Source organism: Balaenoptera ricei, chromosome 21 (assembly GCF_028023285.1).
Source record: "Balaenoptera ricei isolate mBalRic1 chromosome 21, mBalRic1.hap2, whole genome shotgun sequence".
In the NCBI taxonomy this organism is placed as follows: Eukaryota; Metazoa; Chordata; class Mammalia; order Artiodactyla; family Balaenopteridae; genus Balaenoptera; species Balaenoptera ricei.
Genome location: NC_082659.1, coordinates 28286406 through 28312495, shown reverse-complemented (window position 1 = coordinate 28312495; position 26090 = coordinate 28286406). Strand labels below are relative to the sequence as shown.

At 41.8% G+C, this 26090-nt stretch overlaps 1 protein-coding gene, 1 non-coding gene and 1 pseudogene across 5 annotated transcripts in view; 1 reads left to right on the top strand and 2 right to left on the bottom strand.

Moving 5' to 3' along the window:
* The window catches only part of UNC5D (unc-5 netrin receptor D), a 608576-nt gene that overhangs the window by 195544 nt on the left and 386942 nt on the right, over positions 1-26090 (bottom strand). For all 4 annotated transcript variants that reach the window (XM_059909243.1, XM_059909244.1, XM_059909245.1 and 1 more), the window contains exon 4: positions 17014-17117. In XM_059909243.1, the coding sequence (XP_059765226.1) occupies positions 17014-17117 (104 nt within the window). The remainder of the gene's footprint in view (positions 1-17013; positions 17118-26090) is intronic.
* Positions 818-2051, bottom strand: LOC132356721 (C-Jun-amino-terminal kinase-interacting protein 3-like; annotated as a pseudogene).
* On the top strand, positions 7332-7404 carry TRNAE-CUC (transfer RNA glutamic acid (anticodon CUC)). Its single transcript has one exon. It is a non-coding gene; the product is annotated as a tRNA-Glu (tRNA).

The following is a 26090-nucleotide window of genomic DNA, read 5'->3' as shown; positions in this document are numbered from 1 at the left end:
AGCAACCGCAGGGCAAGCGATTCTGGGCGCCAGTGTGAGGTTCAATGTCGCCAGCCAGCTGGCAGAGCGATGGAGGCAGCCCAGACGCGGCCCTGCCTCTCTGCTTCCCAAACAAGCGCTGCGCCGGCCACATTCCCTGCAACACACGCACACAGGAAGGCGCCTCTTCACTGCCAAGGCGCAGCTGACAGCCCCAGGCTCCTCCTTCCTGCGGGCAGGCATCTCTACCCCCCCTGGGGTCAGAAGGTGTCTCAGCAGAGCGCGCCCAGGGCCTGGAGAGGATGGACACACAGCCACGCGCACCTCGGCCTCGGGGATGCCCTGAGGAGGATCACGTGGGGACACAAGGCTGGGCGGGAATCTGGGCCGGAGCCCCAAATCTAGGTAATGCCCAAACAGCCAGCCTCTGCAGCCCCAAAAGAACACGAGGAGCTCCCGATTCCATGCTGGCATTCGGTGCAGTTCCTTGGAAATTCCCTCGGTGACTTCTGAGGGCCAGGAGTGAGGCTGTCGTACTGTGTTGGGAAACCGTGGCTTGAAGACGGGTATTTCCTACCTTCAGATAAAACCGGCCCAGAAACAATAGCTGCAAAGGGTTTTGTAGTTTAACACCCTCTTTGATCCACATTCCCTCACTTAATTCTCACAGAGCCGGGGGGGGGGGGGGGTGGTCAGCTAAGGACCCCCTGATACCCTTTCCTGGGGCGCACGCATTTACAGAAAGCAAGCAGCCACAACGGCTGTATCCTCTACTCCCCACTGGAAGCAGCGAGACTGTCTAAAAACATGCCAGTGGTCCCCTGGCTGACCGCCCTTCCTAGGCCCTGCTAGGCCTCCGCTGACATACTACACTTTCCGTTTCCGAATCGGAAGCCTCCACAGCTCCGCCCACCATGGCCCAGTGAGTAGCAGACGACGCCCAGCATGGAAGGGCCTGAATCTCCTTGTTTACAGACATCACCCACCAAGGAGACATGTGCAGAGAAAACAGAGCCTTTTCGTGACCAGACCCGGGGCTTCGGGTGTTCGCTGCAGGAACAAGGGGCCGCAGCTGCAGAGGTACGAACGGCGAGCTCCATCCGTTGGACCTGGGGTTCCGGCCTCCGGTGTCTCCTCCCTCCTCCAGCCTGATGGAGGCATGGCCTCCCACGGCGACGCCCTGGAGAATATCTCCGCCAGTCTGCTCCCGGGGTACAGAGGTGCGGTTTTATCCTGACTGAAGATAGAGCAGGAACTTGGCCTCTGCAGGCTTCTCTCTGCTCCCGGAATAAAGCCAGCATGGCGGGGCGCATCTCCTGGTCACCGAGGTGTGCGGGCCTCCCCACCACCTAGAGTCGATCCTCGCGAGTCCAGCTGGTTGTATTCTACAAAGTCACCGCAAACACGGCGTTTGCTCGTCGTAGAAGAAACATGTACACAGGTACGTACGCATCTCACGCAGATTAGAATCTTCATTCCTCACTCATCCTGGTACATTCTGTTTCCTTTATTTTACAAAACAGAAAACGAGGTGCCGCAAGTATTTAACATGTCTTAGAGGACAGGGGCCAGAGCTGGTGCAGGGCGTGTACTCCGCCTTCATCCCCGACTCCCACTCCTCCAGCCGGGAAATCTGATCTGCAGAGTTTCTGGCCTTCAATTCCAGCTGGCGGGGTCTGAAACTCGCAGTGTTCCACCTGGATTTGTAGCTCTCCCTTCTCTTGTTCCAAGGCATCTTCAAACTCGATAAATTTCTCCTCGGCCTGCTTGCGCAGCGCCTTCTCCGGCTCCTGCTGGGTGAGCAGCTGCTCGTCGTCCTCGCGCAGCGGCTCCAGCTCCGCCTCGTGCGCCTGGTTCTCGAGCACGTTGACCACGAGTGGCATCAGCTCCTTGACCACCTCCTCGTCGCAGCAGTGGATGAGGCGCTCGGACTCGCGGTAGATGGAGCCCGCCAGGCGCGACACCCGCTCCGACATCACCGAGCCAGAGCAGCAGTCGTCCTGCTACACGACCACGCCGCCGCCCTCGTCCACCTGGATCTCCAGCATCGCGATCACCGCCGCCGCCAGCTGATACTGATCTTGGTCTCATTCTTGAGACTTTTCTGCAAGTTTGAAGTGACTTATTTACAAATAAAGAATTTTCAGAAAGTCACTTCCCATGATGACACAGAGACACACACATTTACAACTTCCTACACGCTTCCTTGTTGCCACCTAACTATTGGGTCCTTGAACTAAAATATATACGGACATTGAAAAATACAGACGGACACATAAATCTGGCATCTCACTTCTCTGATTCGAATCCTTCACTGGCTCCCTATCACCTGTGAGCAAAAAGGCAAAGTTTTTCTAAACAAGGATTTACTGTATAGCACAGGGAACTATATTCAATACCTTGCAATAAACTATAATGGAAAAGAAGTGAAAAAAATGAATATAGATATATACACATATATACGTGTAACTAAATCATTTTGCATTTTGGAAACTAATACAATATTGTAAATCAACTATACTTCAATAGAATGTTTTAAAAATTTAAAAAAGAAAATAAAATCAAAGTTTTTTAGATGGCCAACAAGTCTTTCCATCAGTCTTCACTTCAGTGATTCTCCCCCATGTCCTTTAGGCTCTCTCAAAACGAAACTAACTGTACTTCCTGGCCAACCATGCTGTTTGATACATGCCTGCTTTTAATCAAGCTGATCTGGCACCTTGAGCTTTCTGTGTAACTTTCTACCATGGTGACCTCTTATTCATCCTTCAAAACCTCTATGGGAATTACATTCAGCAAGGTCTTGGTTGACCACTCTGGCCAAGAGAAATAATCATGTTCCTCCTACTTTATTAATGTTCTATTATTAGAGGTAGCACACTCTGTTTTAGATAGTTATTTACATACTCATTTCATTTATTGGATGCTTGGGTTTGTCAGGAATAGAGACTGTGCCTCCCTCCTGGGTACGCCTTGAGGCAAAGAAGCCATCTATTGAAGTAGTGACAGCTTAAAGCTCTATTAGACCAAGCCAGAGACTTGTCCATGAGCTGTCTTTAAATCACGCTCTGGGGTCAGTTACAACAAAGCTGACCCAGCACCAATGGGAGGGTCGTGTGATGTAACAGAAAGGATCCAACATGGGAATCGGATACACCTCTGCTGGAATCACTGCTTCCTCGCTTACCAAGCACAGGGCACGTGGTTAAACAGCAAGACACTGTAGGGCTGTCTAAAGATGTGGGCTTTGAAATCAAAGAGAACTAAAGGCCCCTCACTCTCAGAGGAACTTTGGGGAAGTTACTTAATTTAAGCCTCAATCTCCACATCTGTAAAATGAGAATGATAACGGTACCTAACTCAGCTGTGAGAATGAAATAGGATGACATATGGCAAGTGCCTAGCAGAGGGCCTGGCACACGGTCCTCAGTGTATGGCAGCTAACAACCACGCCCATTCGTGAGGATTCGAGCATCGTGGCTCTGAGTGAAACGACCTATACACACACTCCAGCGTTTGTCAGCTCCCATCTGCTTTGAGGTCTTTTCTCCCCATTAGCTTTATTATCTTTTTTCTCTACCTGTCATTACCATCACCCCTCTACAGCGCCAATTCCTATCAATGATTATTTGAATGAGTTAATTAAAAATGAGAATGTATGTTCCCTGCCTATCAAGGAGGCACATTTTTCCGGGCAAATGCATGACGTTCATTACCACGTAATACTCTACTCCTTCCAAACATACACGGATATGGTAGCTAAGGTATTTCAAGCAGTACACAGATGACAAGGAAAGGTCCAACTGACCACCTAGCCTCATACAGAACTTATGGACCAGTGACTGCTCCCGTCCAGTTGGGGTGGTATTAGGCAGATCTGCTCTTCTGTTTCCCCTGCTGTGGCACAGCTGCCTCCCAAAGGTGATCTCCAAATGATACTACGGAGCTGGCACGTGAATCATCCATCTGACACTTCCTGCACACAGAAATCGATGCTTACACCATCACTTGTAACTAGCAAGGGCCAGTGCTGGTAGTGCACAGAGGATGACAACTTTCACACATGATGAATGAACACATCTAGAGAGAGAATCTGTTGGGATGATCGACAGCCAGGTCTGTAAGGCAAGACTGAATCAACATTTAAAAGAACAGTTCCAATTCAGTTAAGCCCTAGCCAAGACAGACTCAGTTATATTTAAATCAAAATTCACCACAGCAGGGGATGATCAGCTGTTCGGCTCTGAATGCTGGATGGTTTTTTTTTGGAAGCTTAACTGACAGAGCCAAGTGAATTGGAGTTATATGCAGATGTGAGCTATGCTACTAAGCTAGAGTGGCAGGCCTGTCATTTATGGTGTGGAAGCCACTGTGACTCGCACCAGCTAAAGCTCTGGGAGTTTCATGAAGTTGCTCTTGCACTCAATGTACTCACTGCGCTGAATCTAAGGTGGCTCCGTGGGAAGATCGCAGCTTCTTAAGATTTTACAGAGTGAAGAAGCGTGAGAGCTGTACAGGGCGATGAAAGAGGCCATCTAGGGTTCTTGAAACAGACACAAATTCTGGATCTGAAGCTAACTTGTCATAAGATGAGCTGGGCATATCTCCACAGTACCTGGAGGCAGGTGCTTATTCTGTGGGTCTCTAACTACCCCATGAAGGAGAAACGGGCACGCTATTTGACTAGCAGTTACGTGAAAAATCACGCAGGGTGCTGGTGTACCTTTCAGTTGCCCAAAGTTAACTAAAAACAAAAGGCATTAGAGAAGGCGGCATTTCTTCCCCAAGAGACCAGACAGATAGCCATCAGAATTTGGGAATCACAGCAAAGGATTACCAGGAGAAGCTGTGATGGCACTGGTTGGTGGTTTCTATTTGAATAAGTTCTGCCTAAAAAACAAAGGCAGTCTACATTTGCTAAGTGTATCAGGATGGCGTGTGGTGTGCTTCAGAGAAGCATTAAAATCCATGCTCCCTCAGCAGGATCAGGACGGAGTTCTTGATTCATGCCCACGAAGCATTACTGCTGAATTACAGGACCGCAGCTCTTTATTGGAAGCCTCCCAGACTGCTTTTACGTCTGCATAATTCAAGATATAAACACTGTTTATGGCTGCTAAACTGTGTAAGGTGGCACAGGACAGAGAAATCGCTCTACACCTTCGTTATGTGAACTCAGAAATTACGCATTTCCTTTTCTTATGTGTTTTTCTTTCACTGTTTACTGCTGATTGATTGACTGCTGACCTTCACATATTTTCCTCCACACTGCCTTCCCTCTTGATCTGTTTGTTTGTGCTCCCAATTTGAGAAACCTTAAGCACAATACAAAAATTTTATATTTTGAAAGGATAAAGCATGTAATTTTCTGCCGGGGGGGAAAAAAAGAGGAGGGGAAGAGAGGGAGGAGGATAAAGAGATATTTTGTCAACTGCTTCTGAATCCCATCAAAGTTTGTTCAAAGTGGTCACCGGCACTAAGCAAATCTGCCAGTGCCTCTCTGGGACTTGAAAACAAGGCAGATTTCAAGGCCATCGAATGATGGGGTTTCATTGCAACTGGGGAACAGTAAGGCTCAGCCCTGGAATCACAGCCAAGAGTAAAGAAAGGGAGGAAACCGTATGATATCACTTAGATGTGGAATCTAAAATATGACACAGATGAACTTATCTACGAAACAGAAACAGACTCACAGACATAGAGAACAGACTTGCGGCTGCCAAGGGGGGAGAGGGGCAGGGGACAGATGGATTGGGAGTCTGGGGTTAGCAGATGCAAACTATTATATATAGGATGGATAAACAACAAGGTCCTACTGTATAGCACAGTAAACACTGTTCAATAACCTGTGATAAACCATAATGGAAAGGAATATGAAAAAGAACGTGTGTGTGTATATATATATATGTAAAACGGAATCATTGTGCTGTACGGCAGAAAGTAACACTACATTATAAATCAACTATACTTCAATGAAATAAGTTAAAAAAAAAGAAATTGAGGAAAAGCAGTAGGCTCGCATGTGTGTGCACATACATATGTGCATTCACTTATGCCATTATCTTGTCTCCATACTCTTAGCTGCATATGCATGAAATAAGATGGTGGGCGAGTAAAGGACAGGCTTCTTATCTTGCTCAGCTTGTGCTCAGCGTACAACGTCCAACACATAAAGAAGCTTCATCAGGTCGAGTTTAAGAGAACAGGCTCGGAAGCCAGGCTGTCTGGATTCAACGATTGGCTTAATCATTCAGTAACTGTGCCCTTGAGTAAGCTGCTTAATTATTCTGTGCCTCAGTTTCCCTATTTATAAAACTGGCATGTCATTGTCACCTACCTCAGAAAGTTGCTGGGAGAATTCAGTGAACAGTGCCTGGCATGGAGTGCAAATGCAATGAAATGTTAGCAATAGAGTAGTTTCTCCATGAAGTTATAGATGGAATCAATGATTCTGTAAAACAGAGATACTGCTATATTTGGCTACCCACAGATGGTAGCTTTAAGGATCAAATGAGTCAATATATATGAAAATCTTTGTAAATTTGAAAGTGATCATTTGAATTTAACAGTTTATTATTATGTATACCAAAGAGCGGTTGTGTAAATATTCATCCACTGAGACACAGAGGCTTCCAGACTATTCCCAGAAGCCTAGGTGTTATCTGCTAAGGTGGGAGGTGGGAGGGATGGGGTGGAAAAGGATACTGAAAAGTATCATTAGCATTTCCTATCCTGAAGGGAATTAGCTTGAGGAAATATGACATACGGTCATAGAATTTAAATACAAGAGGTAGGGGGAAGAAAAAAGAAAATAAACAAAATGTGTTCATAGCATTACGCTATAAAAGTGTTTTGGAAGGCGTTTCCCTGGTGGCGCAGTGGTTAAGAATCCGCCTGCCAATGCAGGGGACATGGGTTTGAGCCCTGGTCCGGGAAGATCCCACATGCTGCAGAGCAACTAAGCCCGTGCGCCACAACTACTGAGCCTAAGCTCTAGAGCCCATGAGCCACAACTACTGAGCCCGTGCACCTACAGCCCATGCTCTGCAGCAAAGAGAAGCCACTGTAATGAGAAGCCCGCGCACCACAATGAAGAGCAGCTCCCGCTCGCTGCAACTAGAGAAAGCCCGCACACAGCAACAAAGACCCAACGCAGGAAAGAATGAAGGAGAGAAGGAAGGAAGGAAAGAAAGGAGGGAGGAAAGAAAGGAGGGAGGGAGGGAGAGGGAGAGAAGGGGAGAGGGAGAGAAGGAGAGAGGGAGAGGGAGGGAGAGAGAGAGAGAGGGAGGGAGGAGTAGAGGGAGAGAGAGAGAGAAAGAGAAAAAGAGAAAGAAAGAAAGAGTTTAGGGAATTCCCTGGTGGTCCAGTGGTTAGGACTCTGCACTCTCACTGCCGAGGGCCCAGGTTTAATCCCTGGTCGGGGAATTAAAATCCCACAAATTGTGTGGCATGGCCAAAAAAATAAAATAATATTAGAAATAGAGTTACAGATATAGAAGACAAACTTATGGTTATCAGGGGATAAGGTGGGTGAGGGATAAATTGGGAGACTGGGATTGACATACCTACACTACTATTTATATATAAAATAGATAACTAATAAGGACCTGCTGTATAGCACAGGGAATGCTACTCAATACTCTGTAATGACCTATATGGGAAAAGAATCTAAAAAAGGGTGGATACATGTATATGTATAACTGATTCACTTTGCTGTACACCTGAAACTAACACAACATTGTAAATCAACTATACTCCAATAAAAATTAAAAAATAAGTGTTTAGAGAAAGGGAGAAACTGCTGTCCTTACTTGAGCAGGCCGCACCAATTAAATTAGGTATTTCTAAGAAAGAAAAATGAGTGTCACCTGGGATGGCCAGGGATGAAGTCAGAGATTGGCTGGGTTAGTACAGATCCTCCCAGACTGTGAAAATGACAGACAGATGGAGGTTGTCAAGGACCTTCCAAAGAGAAATTGTTACGGGTACACAGAGATAGGACTGTAAATAATACAGCCAGAGAGCAGTGCTTGGAAAGAAAGAAAGCTGAGCGTGTGAAGCTGACCTAGAAGAATGTCGAAGAAGAAAGTAAAGAGGAGGCAAGACCAGTAACTACACTACCTTTGTCATCTCATTGTGTGTCTCTACCCTTGGCTTTGAAAAATGTAATTCTATCTTCCATGTTTCACAACCCCCCCCCCCAACTCCAGGAATACAGAACAAGAAGAAAAAAGAAAATAAATATGAATCAGGAGCTTTAGATGGCTTCTTTTCTTCCTCGGTAAGGAACCAGGAGCTTCTCAGATCAGGGTGTGGTAAAAGTCAGTCCATTAATAAGATTTACTTAAGGACCAGTATTAATGATGGGGGTATTTGGGCTGTAGACATTCACTTTTTAAATAACTTATATTAACCTCATTTTCCCATCTCTCTTACGATAGCAAATTTCTTTTTGCAGGAATGTTTTTAGAGACGTAATTTACGGGCACTTAATTACTAGCATTTAACCAATTCAACATTCCCTTTTCTAAGACTCCATTAGGTTTCTGTTACAATATTATACATTCCAATCAAATGTCGCTTTCTGCAAAGGTCTTCACTGTCAGTCTCCTCAAAGCAAAGTTTATCTGGACTATTAGACATTCTCTCTCTGCTTTGGCTGCACCAAATTAGATTAATTATTTATACCTGAGGTCTACCGCTTCAGAACTTGGGCATCTCCACATTTCTCCAGTGGATTATTAAGAGTCTCATTTTTTAAATAAAATCCTCACTTCATAGTCTGTTTGCTGGAGGTTAAACATAATAGCCTAATGATTCTTGTATGAAACAGTTCAATGTCATAAGATTCTCTCCTGGGTTTTATGGTGATGAACACATTTGAAACAAACGAACCTTTAAGAATACCCTCGCAGGGAAGAAGGGGAAAGGGCTTCTGACTTGAAAACTGTCTGGCACCAGTCTCGCAGAATTATTAAAACAAGTCAGAGATATTTTATGCAGATCCTACTGTTTATACATCAGGAATAATGAGCGATACGAAAGGGACCTTAGGGGGATTCTAGCCCTTCTCCTTTATTTTATAGATTAAAAAAAAAAAAAAAAGATCACAGCCCACAAACAGCCTTTAGCTTACAGTAACTTGCTTGGTTCCAATGGCCACTTTCAGGTATTCGTCAAAGGCATCCTTGAAAGAGTAAGACAGGGCATAAGCACTGTCTTGCTCAGGAGTCTTGATTGCTAGCAACTAACTCTGCTCTGGCTTTTTCAGTCAGGAAAAGACTTTATTAAAGAATATTAGCAGTGCCCAGAACCTCCAGGAGGGCCAGAGCCCGACCGGGCTTCCAAGTAGCCAGCAACAACGACCAGCCGCATCGCAGGGAAAGGGACGGTCACTTGGCAACACCCTCACGGTTCAAAAACCATGACGCTGGCACGGCCCGCAACCATGAGACCTGGGAGAGATGCCAGTTCTTCTGGCTGCCCCTAAGCGCTGGGCATCTCCGCCACCACCATCCTCCTCTCCAGAGAAGGATTTCTGTACAAGTACCACCTCACATTGCTCCTTTCTCCATCCCATCTTGGGTGAGAACGCCTGATGAGTGGGCCTCACCACAAAGAAGACCAGAAAATTAGTTTTTCAGCTTTTACCTTAGGGAGGTAAGAGTTAAAAAGAAATTGCCTAAACATTAGAAAAGAGGACAAACGTCCACCAAGTCTACCAAGATGAACAGAGCTTCTTTAAAAAACTTTTATTTCCACATGGGCATCCGGAAGGAAAATGATCTTCTTCCCTTAAACTTCCCCCATCCGCAGTAATTTGGCTTCTAACACTTGTGTGATTCTGACACACTTTATAAAACAGAAAATACATTTTTTCATTCTGCTCCTGGGACCTCCCCTTTTTACACAAGAATGCCAAAGCCCACTTGGTGGCCAGCAGAGAGAAGGGAAGCTTCTCCAAGCTCCCACTACATTGACTAAGGCTCTTGACCTTTTTTTTAAATTACTTTTTAAAATTGAAGTATAGTTGATTTACAATGTTGTTAATTGCTGCTGTACAGCAAAGTGATTCAGTTATACATATATACATATTCTTTTTTCATATTCTTTTCCATTATGGTTTATCACAGGATATTGAATATAGTTCCCTGTGCTATACAGTAGGACCTTGTTGTTTATCCATTCTACATATAATAGTTTGCATTTGCTAATCCCAAACTCCCAATCCATTCCTCCCCCACCTCCCCTCCCCCCGGCAACCACAAGTCTGTTCTCCATGTCTGTGAGTCTGTTTCTGTTTCATAGATAACTTCACTTGTGTCATATTTTAGATTCCACATATAAGTGATATCATATGGAATTTGTCTTTCTCCGTCTGACTTACTTCACTTAGTATGATAATCTCCTGTTGCTGCAAATGGCATTATTTCATTCTTTTTTATGGCCGAGTAGTATTCCACTGTATATATGTACCACAATTTCTTTATCCATTCACTATGGAAAATAGTATGGAGGTTCCTCAAAAAACTAAAAATAGAGTTGCCATATGATCCAGCAATCTCACTCCTGGGCATATATCTGGACAAAACTATAATGCAAAAAAATAACATGCACCCATATATTCATAGCAACACTATTCACAATAGCCAAGACATGGCCCTTGACCTTCTTGACCTAATTCCAGCACCACCTTGACTCCTTGACGAGATAAAAACAAGAAGATTGCCCGGCATGCAGGGGCTCAAGGCTAGAATCTGTCAGTTGCTTGGCTTTGGGCTTTAATTCTCAGACATTGAACTATTTTGAGGAAGCCGTTTACCTTGATGTTCGCAGAATTAGCCTTAGACACTAAGCCTTTAGGGCAAGTTTTATTGTCCAAGGCAAATATAACCTGTTAAGATTTACAGACTTTATTAACAGCAATAACCATTTTACAACCAACATCAGTAAATCAGGGTTTATTGAGAACTCTACAATTTTAATCTGTGGAAAAGCATTAAAATGTCGGATTTTCATTGGACATAATTTCTAACTTTTATGAAAGATAGATTTTTTCATTTAACTGGGGAGTATAAAAAAGTGCAGTGTGGGATAATGAATTGTTTTGAAAAGAGCAAATTGGTTTTAGCTAAACAACGGTGTCAAACTCTAAAAAGTGGCTATCTTTAGTTAGAACTGCCCCAAGGTTAAGGTTAAAAGCAACTGCAGTAACAAATACGTTCTAATACATCTAGTGATAGGATGAGCTCATAGCATTTAGAAAAGTTTGAATTATCATCTGTTCACATTTCAGGTATTTTAGGAAAAGTGTATGACCAATTATTTCATCGAACCTGTGTCTATATGAGTCTGGTGAGAACCTCCGAGTTCCTATACCGTTTTTCAAAAAGTGTTTTTAGTAACAATAATGCCATTCATAAGACTCTTTCACGGGGTAAGCAAGGTGAAAAACATTGATAGTCACCAGCTTCTATAAATAACCTTTTATTTCCTCCACGCACAAGATTACAAGAGAGGAAAGCAGGAAACTTTATGGTGTCTTCATTCTCTGATGAGCTTCAAAGGCAAGAACAAAGGGCACAAGCTGGGGAGCCCACGGTGACAAGGGATGGTCTTAGCAGCAACCTTCTTCATGGGGCTCAGAATGTGTTAGAAATTGCAAGAGTTTTCAGCTTTAATCTGGATCCCCAACCATAACGGAGCCCTACATCTTCCTCTGAGAATCAAAGGCTCATGATGCTTTAGAAAAGGAGGAAGAAAAGAAGTCACAATAATCTCTACTATTTATTTAGTATTAGAAACTGTGTTAGATGCTTTGCAAATTCTTGGGTTTCCTTCTTCTTTGGTTTGAGCAATCGTACAGGAAAAGTACTGTTCCTATTTTCAGATGAGGACTCTTGAGGTTCAGGGTGGCTAGAACTGCTGTAGGTCCTAGAAGTTAGGAAGTGCTAGTCAGTGTCGAACCCCAGTCCGTTCGACTCTGAAGTTCATACTTTCCCCCCACGATGCCAAACTAACGATCCTCAGTTCCCTTTCGACCATTTCCAGACGCCATGGCTGTATCCCAGGAGAGAGACCCCTGTGATCCAGATTACCTATTTCAAACTAAGAAACACAGCATTTATAGCAGATTTAGGATTAGCAAATTAGCTAGAAGAGATTTTAAACAAAAAACTCTATTTCTAAGGGTGGGTGGAATGTCAGGCAGCAGAACACGCAGATATGCTATCACTGGCCTAGGGGCTCCCAAGTTTCATAAAGGTTTTGGGGGAAATTAACGAAACCCACCATCTCACTAGAAAGAAACACAAACTATCAAAAGAAAAGAAAGATCTGAGCTTTAAGGTTCAATTGGCTTCTCGGTGATCTGAGAGCTTGGACAAGTTCTGTAAGATGGACGAAGTACCAATAGCCTTCTAGCATCTCCCAGCAGTCTTCTGCAAATTAAATGAAATAACATAGAGAAACTACTAAACACAGTGCCTGGCACACGGAGATAACTCCATACATGGTGGCTCTTTCTATTCTTATACAAACTACCTTCTCTGGTCATATAGATGGAGATAGTTAATTGCCAAGTAAGTTCTACCTTGCAGAGAGAAGACAATCGTGTATGTCTTGGGAAAATAAGACTTGCCCCCAAAGTTCCTTTCAATGTGCCAAGAAGGAGACCTCCACCTCCTATGCCACTGCAGGACAAAACCAGCTGGTACATCAGTAGCCCTGCCAGCCACAACTCCTTCTGGTGATGACCCCTTGGGTCCCTCAGGAGGTGGGCAAGAAGGGAACCAGTGGTGCAGTGGAGAGAGTGGAACACCGCCTGCTCAGAGAAGATAACTCTGACGGATGCTATTTCACAGTGACAATTTCACAACTAATCAATTTCCAAGCACAGTTCCCAGTTACCGCCATTCGGAAGAGTCATGACTGTAGGTTCCTCGCATGACTATGAGGTCAGTAAGCACCAAAATACTCTTTGAGACCTGAAGACCCCCCGACAGGCACTGGTAGACATTCTCCACCATGCGAGACCCCGACTGTGGAAGGTATGAACATTTTCACCTTCCTTCCCTCTCTGTGTCCGTCTCTCTCACAGCTTTCTTCTCTGGGTCTGCCTTCCCTTCAACAAAAACACAGATGTTGGTGGTAATAACTAGTGTGTAAGCTATTGCTGAAGCTAAAACAGCTGTAAATATTGGTGAACAGATACAGGTAGTATCCAACTCACAAATAAGTGAAATTTCAAAGTAACTCAAGTTGTTTGGAACCCAGATGCTTTCCCGCCTTAAGATGACGCTATAAAAGCTTGTTAGGGCCTCACAACAGCCATTAACCCACAGTGTAGCTGAAACACTCTCTATTTTCATCTATAATACAAAATGTAGAAAACAAAGCTTTCTCCTCCACCTCCCACCTCAGCTCAGAATTTCTGTTTTAAACCATCTTACAGCCACAGCTGCTCCTTGAAATGGCCCTCTATCTACTTTCAGCCAGCCTGGCTCTGAAATTTATTTCTAATGACATCTACATGCCTAAAAATAAGAGTGATATGATGTCAAAAGGGGAATGGGGAGTGGACTGATTTCAAGGGTGGCCCCCTTCCAAATTTCATGTCCACACGTAAACTGTGCACGTGACCTTATTTGGAAAAGGGTGTACTGTGACCCAGAACATTAACACGAGGCCTTACTGGGTTGAGGTCGGCCCTAATCCAGTAATTCATGTCCTTATAAGAGGAGGAAAATTCAGACACATGGAGATACAGAGACAAGAATACCATGTGGACTGACTGTAGTAATGTGTCTACTAACCAAGGACACCAAGGATTGCCAGAAACCACCAGAAGCTAAGAGAGAAGCTCATTTTCTAGAGCCCCCAGGAAAACTAACCCTGCCTGCACCCTGATTTCAGACTTCTAGACTCCAGAACTGTGAGAGAAGCCACTTTTATTGTTTTAAGCTACCCAGTAAGTAGTAATTTGACACAGCAATCCTAGGAAACTAATACAGGAAGTAAATACCTACAGTGTGGAAATCTGGCAGGAGGGTAGGTACCAGAAAAGAAAATATACTTTCTTACTGACATGTCTGTATTTACTGTGTTCCCTCCTCCACCATTCAACAACTCTTCCAAATGTTTTCACTGACATCAGTGTGTGTGGCTATTGGAAGTTTTTCACATCCTGTTCTGCTCCCGTGGTTACAGCTGAAAAGCACATCAGAAGCAAACAAAGATGGAAAATGAATTGAGCCAATAGGCACGACTCATTTGCCTTCAAGAACAGCGTGCTGGGGCAAGAAACCTTCAGAGGGATGTCCAAAGAGCTGCTTCAACTTCAACCCAAGTTCAGCTCTTCCCAAGTAGGTGAACAGCTAGGAAGGCTGCTTACTTCCTAGAGGCTAACCCCTTTCCCCACAGGACTCCTCCCTCCCAACCATGGCCCCAAACAGCCTCAGAGTCCTTATAATTCCTAAATCCTTGCAGTCTCTGGGAAGATGCTTCAATGCGTGTGTGTGGGTGTGCATGCATGTGTACACACTCATGCACGTATTTACACACCAAGGTGTATTTTCCCCTTTGGCTATTATTCTATATACTTTTCCAGACTGCACATTCTTTACCCTTCTCTCCTTTGTTCTTTGTTTCTACTTATGTCTTCAAAGACCGAGTGAAGAAGGTCTTACCCATTTTCTAGTACCCAGAATAGGAGAAAAAAAAAAAAAAAACAAGAGCCTAGTGGATTTCACAGTTTTGTCTGGGGCTAGTCCTGGTACAAGCTCAAATATTCAGGAATAAAGGCAGGAAACAATTTTTCATTCATATTCAACAGATATTTATTGAACACCTGGATATGAAAAGCACTGTTTTATGTTCTGGGGATACAGCGATAAAAAATGAACAAAATTCCCCTCGTGGAGCATAAGTTCTAATAGACAGAAAATAAGCCAAATAAATATAGTATGTTTGTGCTAAGAGCTGAGTTAATATAAAGCAGAGAAAGGGGCTTGAAAGTATACATATAGGGTAGGGAAGTGACATTTTCATCAGAGTGCCCCGAGCAAGCCTCACTGAGCAGGTGATACCTAAGCAAGCCCTGAAGGAAGGGATGAATCGATGTAATAACCGGGGAAGAGTGTTCTAGCAGAGGGGCCAGCATGTGCAAAGGCCCTGGGGCAATTGCATGGCTGGTGCAGCTGAGGAAGAGTGAGGAGGCCAGTGTGGCTATAGCAGGGTCAGAAGCTAAGGAGGAGAAGATGAGGTCAGAGGCAAAAGCAGGCTAGGTTATGCTGGACCACATAAGGTGCCAAAATAAAATAGACTTTTACTCTGAGTGCTCTGGGGACCTTTTGGAAGACCGAACAGTTATCGCTTAAATAGGTGCAAGACCTTTGTTGGGTCATTGGTCTGAGCATCAGTTTTCTTGCCTCTAAAATGCAAAAAGCCTGTGCCAGGGAAATATCTAAGTTCTCCTCCAGTTGTAAAAATTAATTTCTAGATGTCCAGAGAATGTTCGGTTCCCACAGGACAGCTAATAAAACCATGACCTTCCTTCCATCTTCAGTCCTCTCCGATGTTGGCAAAAGTGACAGAGTGACCCAGCCCAGGCCGGGAAGGAAGCCTGGTTATGAGAGCCGGTGGTGGCTATAGCCAACTGCTGATACCCAAGTCAGACTCCCAGGAGCGCGTGGGGCATCCTCAACGAGACTGACATTCACCTGGGCACTAACGCCCCGCTGCCTGTCCTCCTGCCCGGGAATCCAGGGCACACTCTACAGAACAAGGCAGGGGCCAAAGTAGATCAAATATCTGTTTGTTTCACACTAAATATTGGGTTGGCCAAAAACTTCATTTGGGATTTTCATAAGATGTTACGGAAAAACCCAAACGAACTTTTTGGCCAACCCAATACAAATCTAAAAATAAGCATTTTCCTTTCTCATCATTTCACATCATGCATGGAATGTTCACTTTAATTTTCAAGTCCGTTTACTTCATTTCGGGGAAGCATTTGAGCTTTGAATAGTGTCCACCCTGCAGGCTTCCCGTCTAGATTGGCAAGTGTGTATGTTTTTTCATTCCCCTTGATACTTTCCACTCTTTTGTCCTTCCAAATGCAAAATCCCATAGCAGTGTTTGCTAAAAGGCGAGGCAAAGGATCCTTTTTTTTTGTTTTTTGTTTTTTAAATATCTCTACTTCTCAGTGACTAAACCACCACGGCTCTTAGGCCAGTTTCCTAGCTTCCCAGAGAGAAGCCATAGCTGGCCTACCTACTGCTTGACTCAGGCCTACATTTATAAACACAGGATTCTACCAAGCATTCTTTATACTTCTGAGTACCCCCGCACAATACTGCCTTAATAACCATATTACTAGTCCAACAGAACGTCTTTTAATAGTGACTGAAAGGACACCATCTCTACTACCACAATGTGTTATTACTGATAATTATATTCTAACCATATGATAGAAGTTTCTAGAAAACAAGCAAGGAGCAAAAACCACAGTGACTCTGGATTCCTGCTGCCTCACTGTGAACAATGGATAACTGATCAGAGACCTGTGACTTCAACACTTCTTGTATCCCTCATGCCAGCGCAGCACCTAAAACACAACAAATACTCCTGGAATGTTTGTCCCGTAAGCAAATAAAGGATGAGTAACTGCAGACATCCATGAAACTTGGCACTAGGGCCTGACCTCCTTCTCTCTGCACTTTTTCACGTGAATTTGCCTGTTAGATTGATCCAGAAGCCAAGGTCAGATGGAGGACACAGAAGATGTTGCCTGTACCACTGAGGTCCCGAAAAGCAAAGGCACAGAACAAATCCTACCCGGGCTGCCTATCAAGAGCTTGGGTCAACAAGAACTTAGAAGAGAGACAATTTCCTCTTCCAACTTACTTCCATCAGTCTCTTCACCATCTTTAGCAGATGGGGCCAGGCAGCAACAAGGCCATACCCAGGCTGGCTTTCATCACCTGTAGCACACAGGACTCGGGCCCTCCCTCTTGGGAACAGGCCTCATCTTACCTCGGCAGTAGGAACTCCCTCAGGCGGGCGGCAGTGTAGCACGATCATGCCTTCGATGGGAACCTCCCTTCCCTGCGGGTCTTGCTCGAAGTTTTTCCGTAAATCTGCAAAGAACGTGAAAGATATGACACTTTGCTCTGGGGCAAGTAGGATCCACATTTGCTCCAAAGATTATAAAATAGTGAGCTGAACGTCACAACCTAGATACACACACAAGTCACTGGTTTCAGGAGTTCCTAAATATTCACAAGCATTTTTGTTAAGAAAGAAATCTTAACAAAACTGTCCCTAATGTTCTATATTGAGGTGAAGGATAAAAGATTTCCTGGAGGGAGCAGGAAAAAAAAAACAAACCTCATTATTTCATGAGTCTGTGCCAGCATTACCTACTGAGTATCTGATAAAGCGCTTGGGTTAATAAATTGCCATCCACAGCTATTATGCAGTTGAGATGCATGTGATTTTTTATTTTATTAACTAAAGAATGCATTATTAACCTGTAACCTCTGCCATTCCCTTAACCCTCTAGGGAGCTCTAGAAGATGGTAACAGAGTGAGATTACCTATTAGTCTTTTATTTGTAACCAGGGAGAAGAGGCAACATTCAACCACAACAAAATCTATAACCTATCCAACCAAACATATAATTAAAAGATACAACGCTCTCCAGTCCAACGGCAATGTTGGGTATCCATGTAGTGCGTTTCATGGAAGGTTCCAGGCTCTCTGCAAACAAGCTGCACTATTAACCTATAACACGTGGAAGGGTGACACTTGGAGAGGTTAATTGGCTTGCCAGTGGTCACGGAGAGTATTAGTGCCAGTGATGAGGAAAAATTCACCAAGTGTCTAGACATCAGTATCTGACTGCTCGCCAGCAAAGCTTTCTCAGGGAAAAGGATACAGGGACAGTTCGAAAGAGAGAAAGAGCATCATTTGCACAGCTTTCCACTTAAGCATATGCTTCATTAACAAGAGTGGGAGTTGGCCTTTGCTTCTTTTTGAGGTGTCATAACAACACTTCGATAATTTTACAGCACAAGCTTAATTCCCACTGGCACTTGAAGGCCTGGGATTGGTGGAGCGAAGACAGTTTTACAAGTCTTTCGAAGGTTTCCCCCTCCCTCCCGGACAATGTATTTTTCTTCAATCGAGAATCTCAAATTACAGGCTGTGGATTTATTGATTTAATTTTCTTTAGTGCTTACAATAACATGAAATATGTTCTCTGTAAAGAGCAGAGCTTCAGAATCAGTTACATCTTTATAAATTGTATAAATACATTAAACTTGCTTTTAGCAAGTCAGAAACACGCCATGAATAAAAAGAACAGCAATCCATGTATTCACTTTCTTCGGAATTTTACTATTAATGTTTTCCCTCCCAGAGGCAACTGACGTCTTCTGTCGGTAGTGCTGTCTATTCGGAGATCTTCGGGAGTGTATTTGAAGCAAAGGATCTTACAAGGACCCACACTGTAGGCAGGTGGCAGGATCCATTTTCCCATTTCTCTGCTGTCCCCCAAATTGTAAAGCCAAGCTTCCTTCTACTGGAGATCTGTAAATTGCCACAGCCTTTACGATTCAGAATTTCTGACTCCAAGTGTGAGGAAGTTCACATAACTGATGACAAAACTACAAGTGATGAAAATGTGAATAACCCCCAGAATGAAAAATCTCACATTTCCTGCAAAATGTGACCACAGATTCTCCTTTGCTCTCCCCCAAGGGATCCTTGAGTCAGAAATCCCCTTTCTGTATGACTAATATACTCATCAGGACTATAGTAACCCCCCCTTTATCCATGGAGGATACATTCCAAAAACCCCAGTGGATGCCTGAAACCACAGATAGTACCAAATCCTATATATACTGTTTATTCCTATGCATACATACCTATGATAAAGTTCAATTTATAAATTAGGCACAGTAAGAGATCAACAGTACTAATAATAAAATAGAACAATTAAAACAATATACTGTAATAAAAGTTATGTGAATGTAATCTCTCTCTCAGAATATCTTATTGTACAAATTTAATGCTTTTCCACCTTAACTCAGTACTCATCATGTATTCTGGCCATTATGGGGTATGACGGCAAAAGTAGCATGAATTTCTTTTTCCTTCTCACAATTTCACGGATAGAAGATTTGTGCTTACTATAGATCTTAGCAACCTCAGCATACAATTTTTTCTTTCCTTATTAAGTCAAGAACTTTCACTTTTTCCCTTAAAGAAAGCACTTTCCAGCACCTGTTTGACATATACGAATTTCCAGCATCACCACCCTTGCACTTTGGGGCCATTATCAATTAAAAGAAGGGTTACTTAAACTCAAGTACTGTGATACCAGGACAGTTGATGTGATAACCGAGATGGTTACTAAGAGATTAATGGGCGGTTTACTTCGGACAAAGGGATGATTCACGTCCTGGGCAGGATGTAGTTGGATGGCATGAGATTTCATCATGCTTCTCAGAATGGCATGTGACTTAAAACTTATGAATTATTTCTGGAATTTTACGTTTAATATTTTCAGAGTAAGGTTGACCATGGGTAACTGAAACCACAGATAAGGGGGATGACTCTATATTGAAATGAATACTATTGTAGAGTGTGAGTGACTCTTACATGACACATCAGTTTGTTAATGGAAAGAAAGGGTTGTGTTTTTGTGGTTAATTTTGTTTGGTTTGTTTGCCACGTTTTTCTTTTCTTTGATTGCTTTGTTTTCTAAAGGAAGTCTTACCCAGGGCTGCTACATGATGATTGCAGTTTTGACAACACCAAATAATCTGCATTCAACCAAATGAAGCACAGAAAATGAAGAGCATGGATTTCTATTTTGCCTTATACTATTTCTATTTTATCTTCTGTTTCCTTTCTTTGCTCACTAGAAATGGAAAAAGTAACAAAATGTATAGTTTTCGGGTACTTACACACTCCCCTACAGTAACTACATTGGCTGATGAAAAACTAGAGTGAAGTCGTTTTTCCTCCCCATTCCCACCTGCTCAATGAACTAGCTAAGCAAATATGTATATAAAGAAGGAAAACCCTGTACTGACACTGGGATGTAGGAAAGGGTATAGTCTATAAACAAGAAGCTTTGAGAAATTTCTAGTAGATCTCATACAGCCAGGATCAGATTGAAGAAAGGACCCACACAACTTCTTGATCTTCCCAACTGACATTTGCAATCACCACTGAAGGGTTCCAACAAGAAGTATATGGACACTTCTAAATGTGGAGATACAAAGATTAAAGATTAAAGGCAGTAGAGTAGGGGGTAAGGCAACAACTGGGGTGTCATATATATGGATCCAACTCATCATAGCAGCCCACCACACACTAGATATCCCACCAAATGAGAAACCCAAGTGACACTGAGTCCTGGCCTGTGCCTAATACTAGTGGCAGGAACACTGGCATTTTTGATTCCCAAGGAGGGCAAACACACCAGACAAATTCCAGAAAGCTACTGAAAATAGTAAAAATTATGGAAATAAATTCTTAGACATAGAAGGAAATGCTTTCCACTCTACCTATGATTCTCACGATAGGTTACCCAACCTAATTAGTTTCTCTTTTCTTTTTTTTGGCCATGCCGCACAACTTGCAGGATCTTAGTTCCCTGACCAGGGATTGAACCCGGGCCCCTGGCACTGGAAGTGCAGAGTCCTAACCATCAGACCACCAGGGAATTCCCAACCTAATTAGTTTCTGAACTGGCAAACTAGATACTTTTATAACCTATGTTAGTTCCAAGGCTTGAAAGATTCAGATAGGAACCTGTGTAACTTCTAATAGTAGGAAAAACATCCCCAGCCATATAAAAAGAATTATGTTACAAATGAAGGAGACAAACCATAGAACTGAAATTAAATGGCTTCCTCTAAGACTGGAAACAAGAGGCATTTTTAGATAACTTCTAATTTAAGTTCTTTAAAATCAAAAGGAAATAGTAACTGAGAATCTAGAGTAGGGATTTATAAATAGGATAACATCTGAGATCAAGAAAACTGCCACTATGCAGGAAGAAAAAAACAACATAACTGCTGAATTAGAAATATATATATATATATATATATATATATATATATATATATATATATATATATATATATATATATATATATCATGGAGATGGTAGACAGCATACTGAAGACTGCTGAAAACTGAACTAGTGAAACAGAAGACAGATTTATCAGTCAGGATCCAGGCAGGAAAACAGAAAGCACACCAGATGTTTTAACAGAAAATATTAATGTAAAAATTGAAGGACTAAAAAGGCAAAAGGGGGAACTGCTAGGAACTGGTCCCACCCTAAGGATGGGGAATGGGGGAATGAAGGGAAGAGGCTGGGGTTATAGAACTTTGAAGCTTAGAGATGGCTCAGTTCTCCAAGGAGAGGGCACTGGGTTTTGGTGCTGGTATCTCAGGAACTTGGAAGACGGACCCAAGGCATCAAGACCTAGACCTCTGAAGAAAGACTTTCCACCAGACTGGCGCTGGCATCTCTTGGGGGAAGGGGATGGAGGGAGAGCATAATAAAGCTGGATCTGGAAGTACTTAAAAAACATAAGTGCGAAACAAGAAGAAGCTGCCACTTCTAAGATAAAGAAACTCTGCTGGGATGATGGTGACAAAGACAGAAAATGAACAGAAAGAAGTACCCTTCTTCCCTATTTCACTGTCCAGTCTCCTGTGGCACCCCCTATTGGTGGAACCTTACAGGGAGCCGGGATCTGGCAAGGAAGTCCCAGCCTTAGCTTCACAAATTTACAAACCAGTGGTTTTAGAGATAGAAGGCAATGGCTTAGCATCCAGCAAAACCCAGTTTAAGAAATGTCCTCTAGTAGGGCTCTAATAATTGCTTACTCCGTATCTGTTTTCCTCACTAGATCATCAGTTCAGTGAATGTGGGCTTTATGTCTGAGATGTTCACCCTTATAGTCCCAGTGCCTACTAACCAGCTGATACAGGGAAGGTTCTTAATAAATACAAGTTGAATAAGTGAGCTAAGAGGAAAATGATAAAATGATAATGAATTTACCAGAAAAAAAGATGAAATAAATAACAAAAGATAATGTTGAGATAGAGAAATATGATTTAAGTATCATTGGAAATTTAGAAGGAGACAACAAGCTCAAAGAAAATAAATGATAATTAATTTAATAATGCTAACAATGTCTTCTCCAAACTGGAAAACAAACCAACTTCAGTATACAAAAGAGCTCATTGCATACAAGCAAAATAATTCTGAAAAGAAAAAAAAGTTCCTGGACATATCATAGTTGAAAGTTTGAATTAACAAAATTTTTAAAAATTGTAAAAATAATTTTACAAGTATTTTACAGTAAATAAACAGAAGTAACTAAAAATTTCACAGATTGAAAGAATTAATATTGTTAAAATGTCCATATTATCCAAAGCCAATTCAATGAAATCCCTATCAGAATCCCAATGTCATTTTCACAGAAACAGAACAAAAATCCTAAACTTAGCATGGAACCACAAAAGACCCTGAAGAGCCAAAACAATCCTGAAAAAGAACAAAGCAGGAAGCACTGCATTTCCTGATTTCACACTGTACTACAAAGCAGTAGTAATCAAAACAGTACGGTATAGGTATAAAAACAGACAAATAGATCAATGAAACAGAATCGAGAACCCAGAAATAAAACCTCATATGTATGGTTCAATATTTGACAAGGGATACAAGTATACCAAACGGGGAAAGGATGGTCTCTTCAATAGTGGTGCTGGACAAACTGGATATATGCACATGTGAAAGAATGAAATGTGAAAGAGAAAAACTCTTCCCTTACACCACACAGAAAAGTTAACTTGAAATGGATCAAAGACTTAAATATAAAGTCTGAAACTGTGAAACTCCTAGAGGAAAACAAAGGGAAAAAAAGAAGCTTCTTGACGATAATTTTTTTGGATATAACACCAAAAGCACAAGCAACAAAAGAAAAAAATAAACAAGTAAGACTATAACAAATTAAAAAGTTTCTGTGCAGCAAAAGAAATGATCAACAAAGTGAATGCCAACCTAAGGAATGGGAGAAAATATTTTGAAACCATTTATATGATAAGGTGTTACTATACAAAATATATAAGGAACTCATTCAACACAGTAGCAAAAAAAATCAAATAATCTAATTTAAAAAATGGGCAAAGGACTTGAATAGACATTTTTCCAAAGAAGATATACAAATGGCCAATAAGTACATGAGAAGGTGTTCAACATCACTAATCATCAGAGAAATGCAAAAATCAAATCCACAGTGAGATATCACCTCACTCCTGTTAGAATGGCCAATATCAAAAGGATAAGAGTTAAGTTTTCATGAGGATGTAGAGAAAAGGGAACTCTTGTGCACTGTTGGTGGGAATGTAAATTGGTGCAGCCACTGTGGAAAGCAGTATGGAAGTTCCTAAAATTAAAAGAAAAAAATAACAACCATATGATCCAGCAATCCCATTCCTGCATACATATCCAAAGGAAACAAAATCACTATCTAGAAGAGATATCTACACCCCCATGTTCATTGCAGCATTACTTACAATGATATGGAAACGACCTAAGTGTCCACAGATGGATGAACAGATGAATAAAATATGATACACACATGCACACACACACGGTAAGTGAAATAAATCAGATAAAGACAAATACTGCATGATCTCACACAGATGAAGCGTATAATGTATGATTCCACATATGTGAAATCTAAAAAAGCTCAACTCAAAGAAACAAGGAGTAGATTGTTGGTTGCCAGGGGTTGAGGGGTGAGGGAAATGGAAGATGGTGGTTAAAGGATAAAACTTCAAGTCATAAGATGAGTAAGTTCTGGGGACCTAACATACAGCACAGTGGATATAGTTAACAGTACTGTATTGTATATGTGAAATTTATTGAGAGTAAATTTTAAATGTTCTCACTACTATACATATAAAACTGTGTGAGGTGATGGATACTGTTAATTAACATTAGTGTGGTCCTCATTCCTCAATATAAATATATATCAAATCATCACATTGTGCTCCTTGAAGTTACACAATGGTATTTGTCAAATATATCTTCTCCGTAAAGCTCGATGAATAAATAAAATTTGAAATAAAGAAAGAACTGACAATGAAACAAAAAGCAGGCTACAACTGAAACTTTTCCCTGTATTAGCAAATACCAGAGTCTCTAATTATGTAACCAAATCTATGTTTTTGTTTTTAGCAAAAAAGCACGGGAACTAATTTTCCATTCCCAAATAAGTTATTATTCATGAGCAAACTAATAACAATATAGTCTCAGACATGATAATTTCAAGAGATTGTAGGTAGCCATATATCCTTTCTGAAAACATTACCTTTTTATATAAACTAACTAATGAGAGGACAAAGTAATGAATTAAGTATTTGAGTTATGATTTAAAAAGAAAATCTGGCGGTGGACAATAAAAACCACTTAAAATTTTCAAATCCACTAGAAGGCTGTTTCATCTACACTGAAAATCTGTTGTTTAGCACAGCCTCCCTCATTATCTCAGCTAGATCTTCTGGATAACCTGCTGCAGCTTCTACCTCAGCACTTGCTGCTTCACCTATGTTATGAAAATGCCCTTCTTTCCTTATACCTCATGAATGAACCTCTGCTACTTCAAACTTTTCTTCTGCAGCTTCCTTGCCTCTCTCAGCCTTCACAGAATTGAAAAGACGTAGGGTCTTGCTCTGGATTAGGCTTAGACTTAAGAGAATGTTACATCTGGTCGCACCATTCAAACTTTCTCCACGTCAGTCATAAGGCTGTTTTGCTTCTTATCATTTGTGTTTTCATTGAAGTAGCAGTTTTAATTTCCTTCCAGAACTTTTCCTTTGCATTCACGACTTGGCTAACTGTTTAATGCAAAAGGCCTAGCTTTTGGCTTATCTCAGCTTTCAGCATGCCTTCCTCACTAAGCTTAATCATTTCTAGCTTTTGATTTAAAGCGAGATATGTGTAACTCTTCCTTTCACATGAACACTTAGAGGCCATTGTCGGGTTTTTAATTGGCCTAATTTCAATATCATTGTGTCTCAGGGAATAGGGAGACTCAAGGAGAGGAGGAGAGATGGGGGAACAGCTGGTTGGTGGACCAAAATTCACGGATTAAGTTCACCATTTTACATGGGCATGCTTCATGGCACCCCAAAACAATTACAATAGTGACATCAAAGATCACTACACAGATTACCATAACGAATATAATGAAAAAGTTTGAAATACTGTGAGAATTTCCAAAATGTGACACAGAGACACAAAGTGAAAAAATGCTGCTGGAAAAATGACACTGATAGACTTGCTCAACACAGGGTTGCCAGAGACCTTCAATTTGTAAAAAACGCGGTATTCGCAATAAAGCGAACCACAATAAAACGAGGTATGCCTGTATTTGTTTGAATTCTTGGTCTGCCACTTATTAGCACCTTGACTTAATAAGAATCTTTATCTCTCTGTACCTCATTTACTGTTTCAATAGGGCTTTTACTGGCTTAAAAAAAAATTTTTTTTTTGCATATAGAGGCTCTCTTGTTTCTTGTAAGTCTCTGCAAAATGCTTGCCTAGCTACCTCTCTTTCCATAAGTTATCACATCATATAAGGACACTCTTTTATTACACTTGGTCTTCTATTCATATATATTGAGAGGGTGGAACATAAATAGATTTCCACCTTCCGATCTCACTTATGCTCACATGGTCTATGGAAAGAAGAAAAATAATAATTTCACATTATTTTGCATAAGGGAACTGAACCAAACTGCATACATACACATCAAGATTGAAGATTTAAAATTTTTTAAATAGCAACTGGTATGGGATTACTATACATATGTCATAGGAAAAGCCCTAAAGAGAAATCACTCAACATTTCAAAGATTTGCTACTGTATGAATACGGGTATATTCAGTATCTTCTGCATCTGTTTCTGCATTTTCTAAAATTTTCTGTGATGAATGTGGATTACTTTTATAGCCAGAAAAAATAATGTCCAAAAAAAACCCACTTTTCCTACAAGTTGTCAAGATTCTCT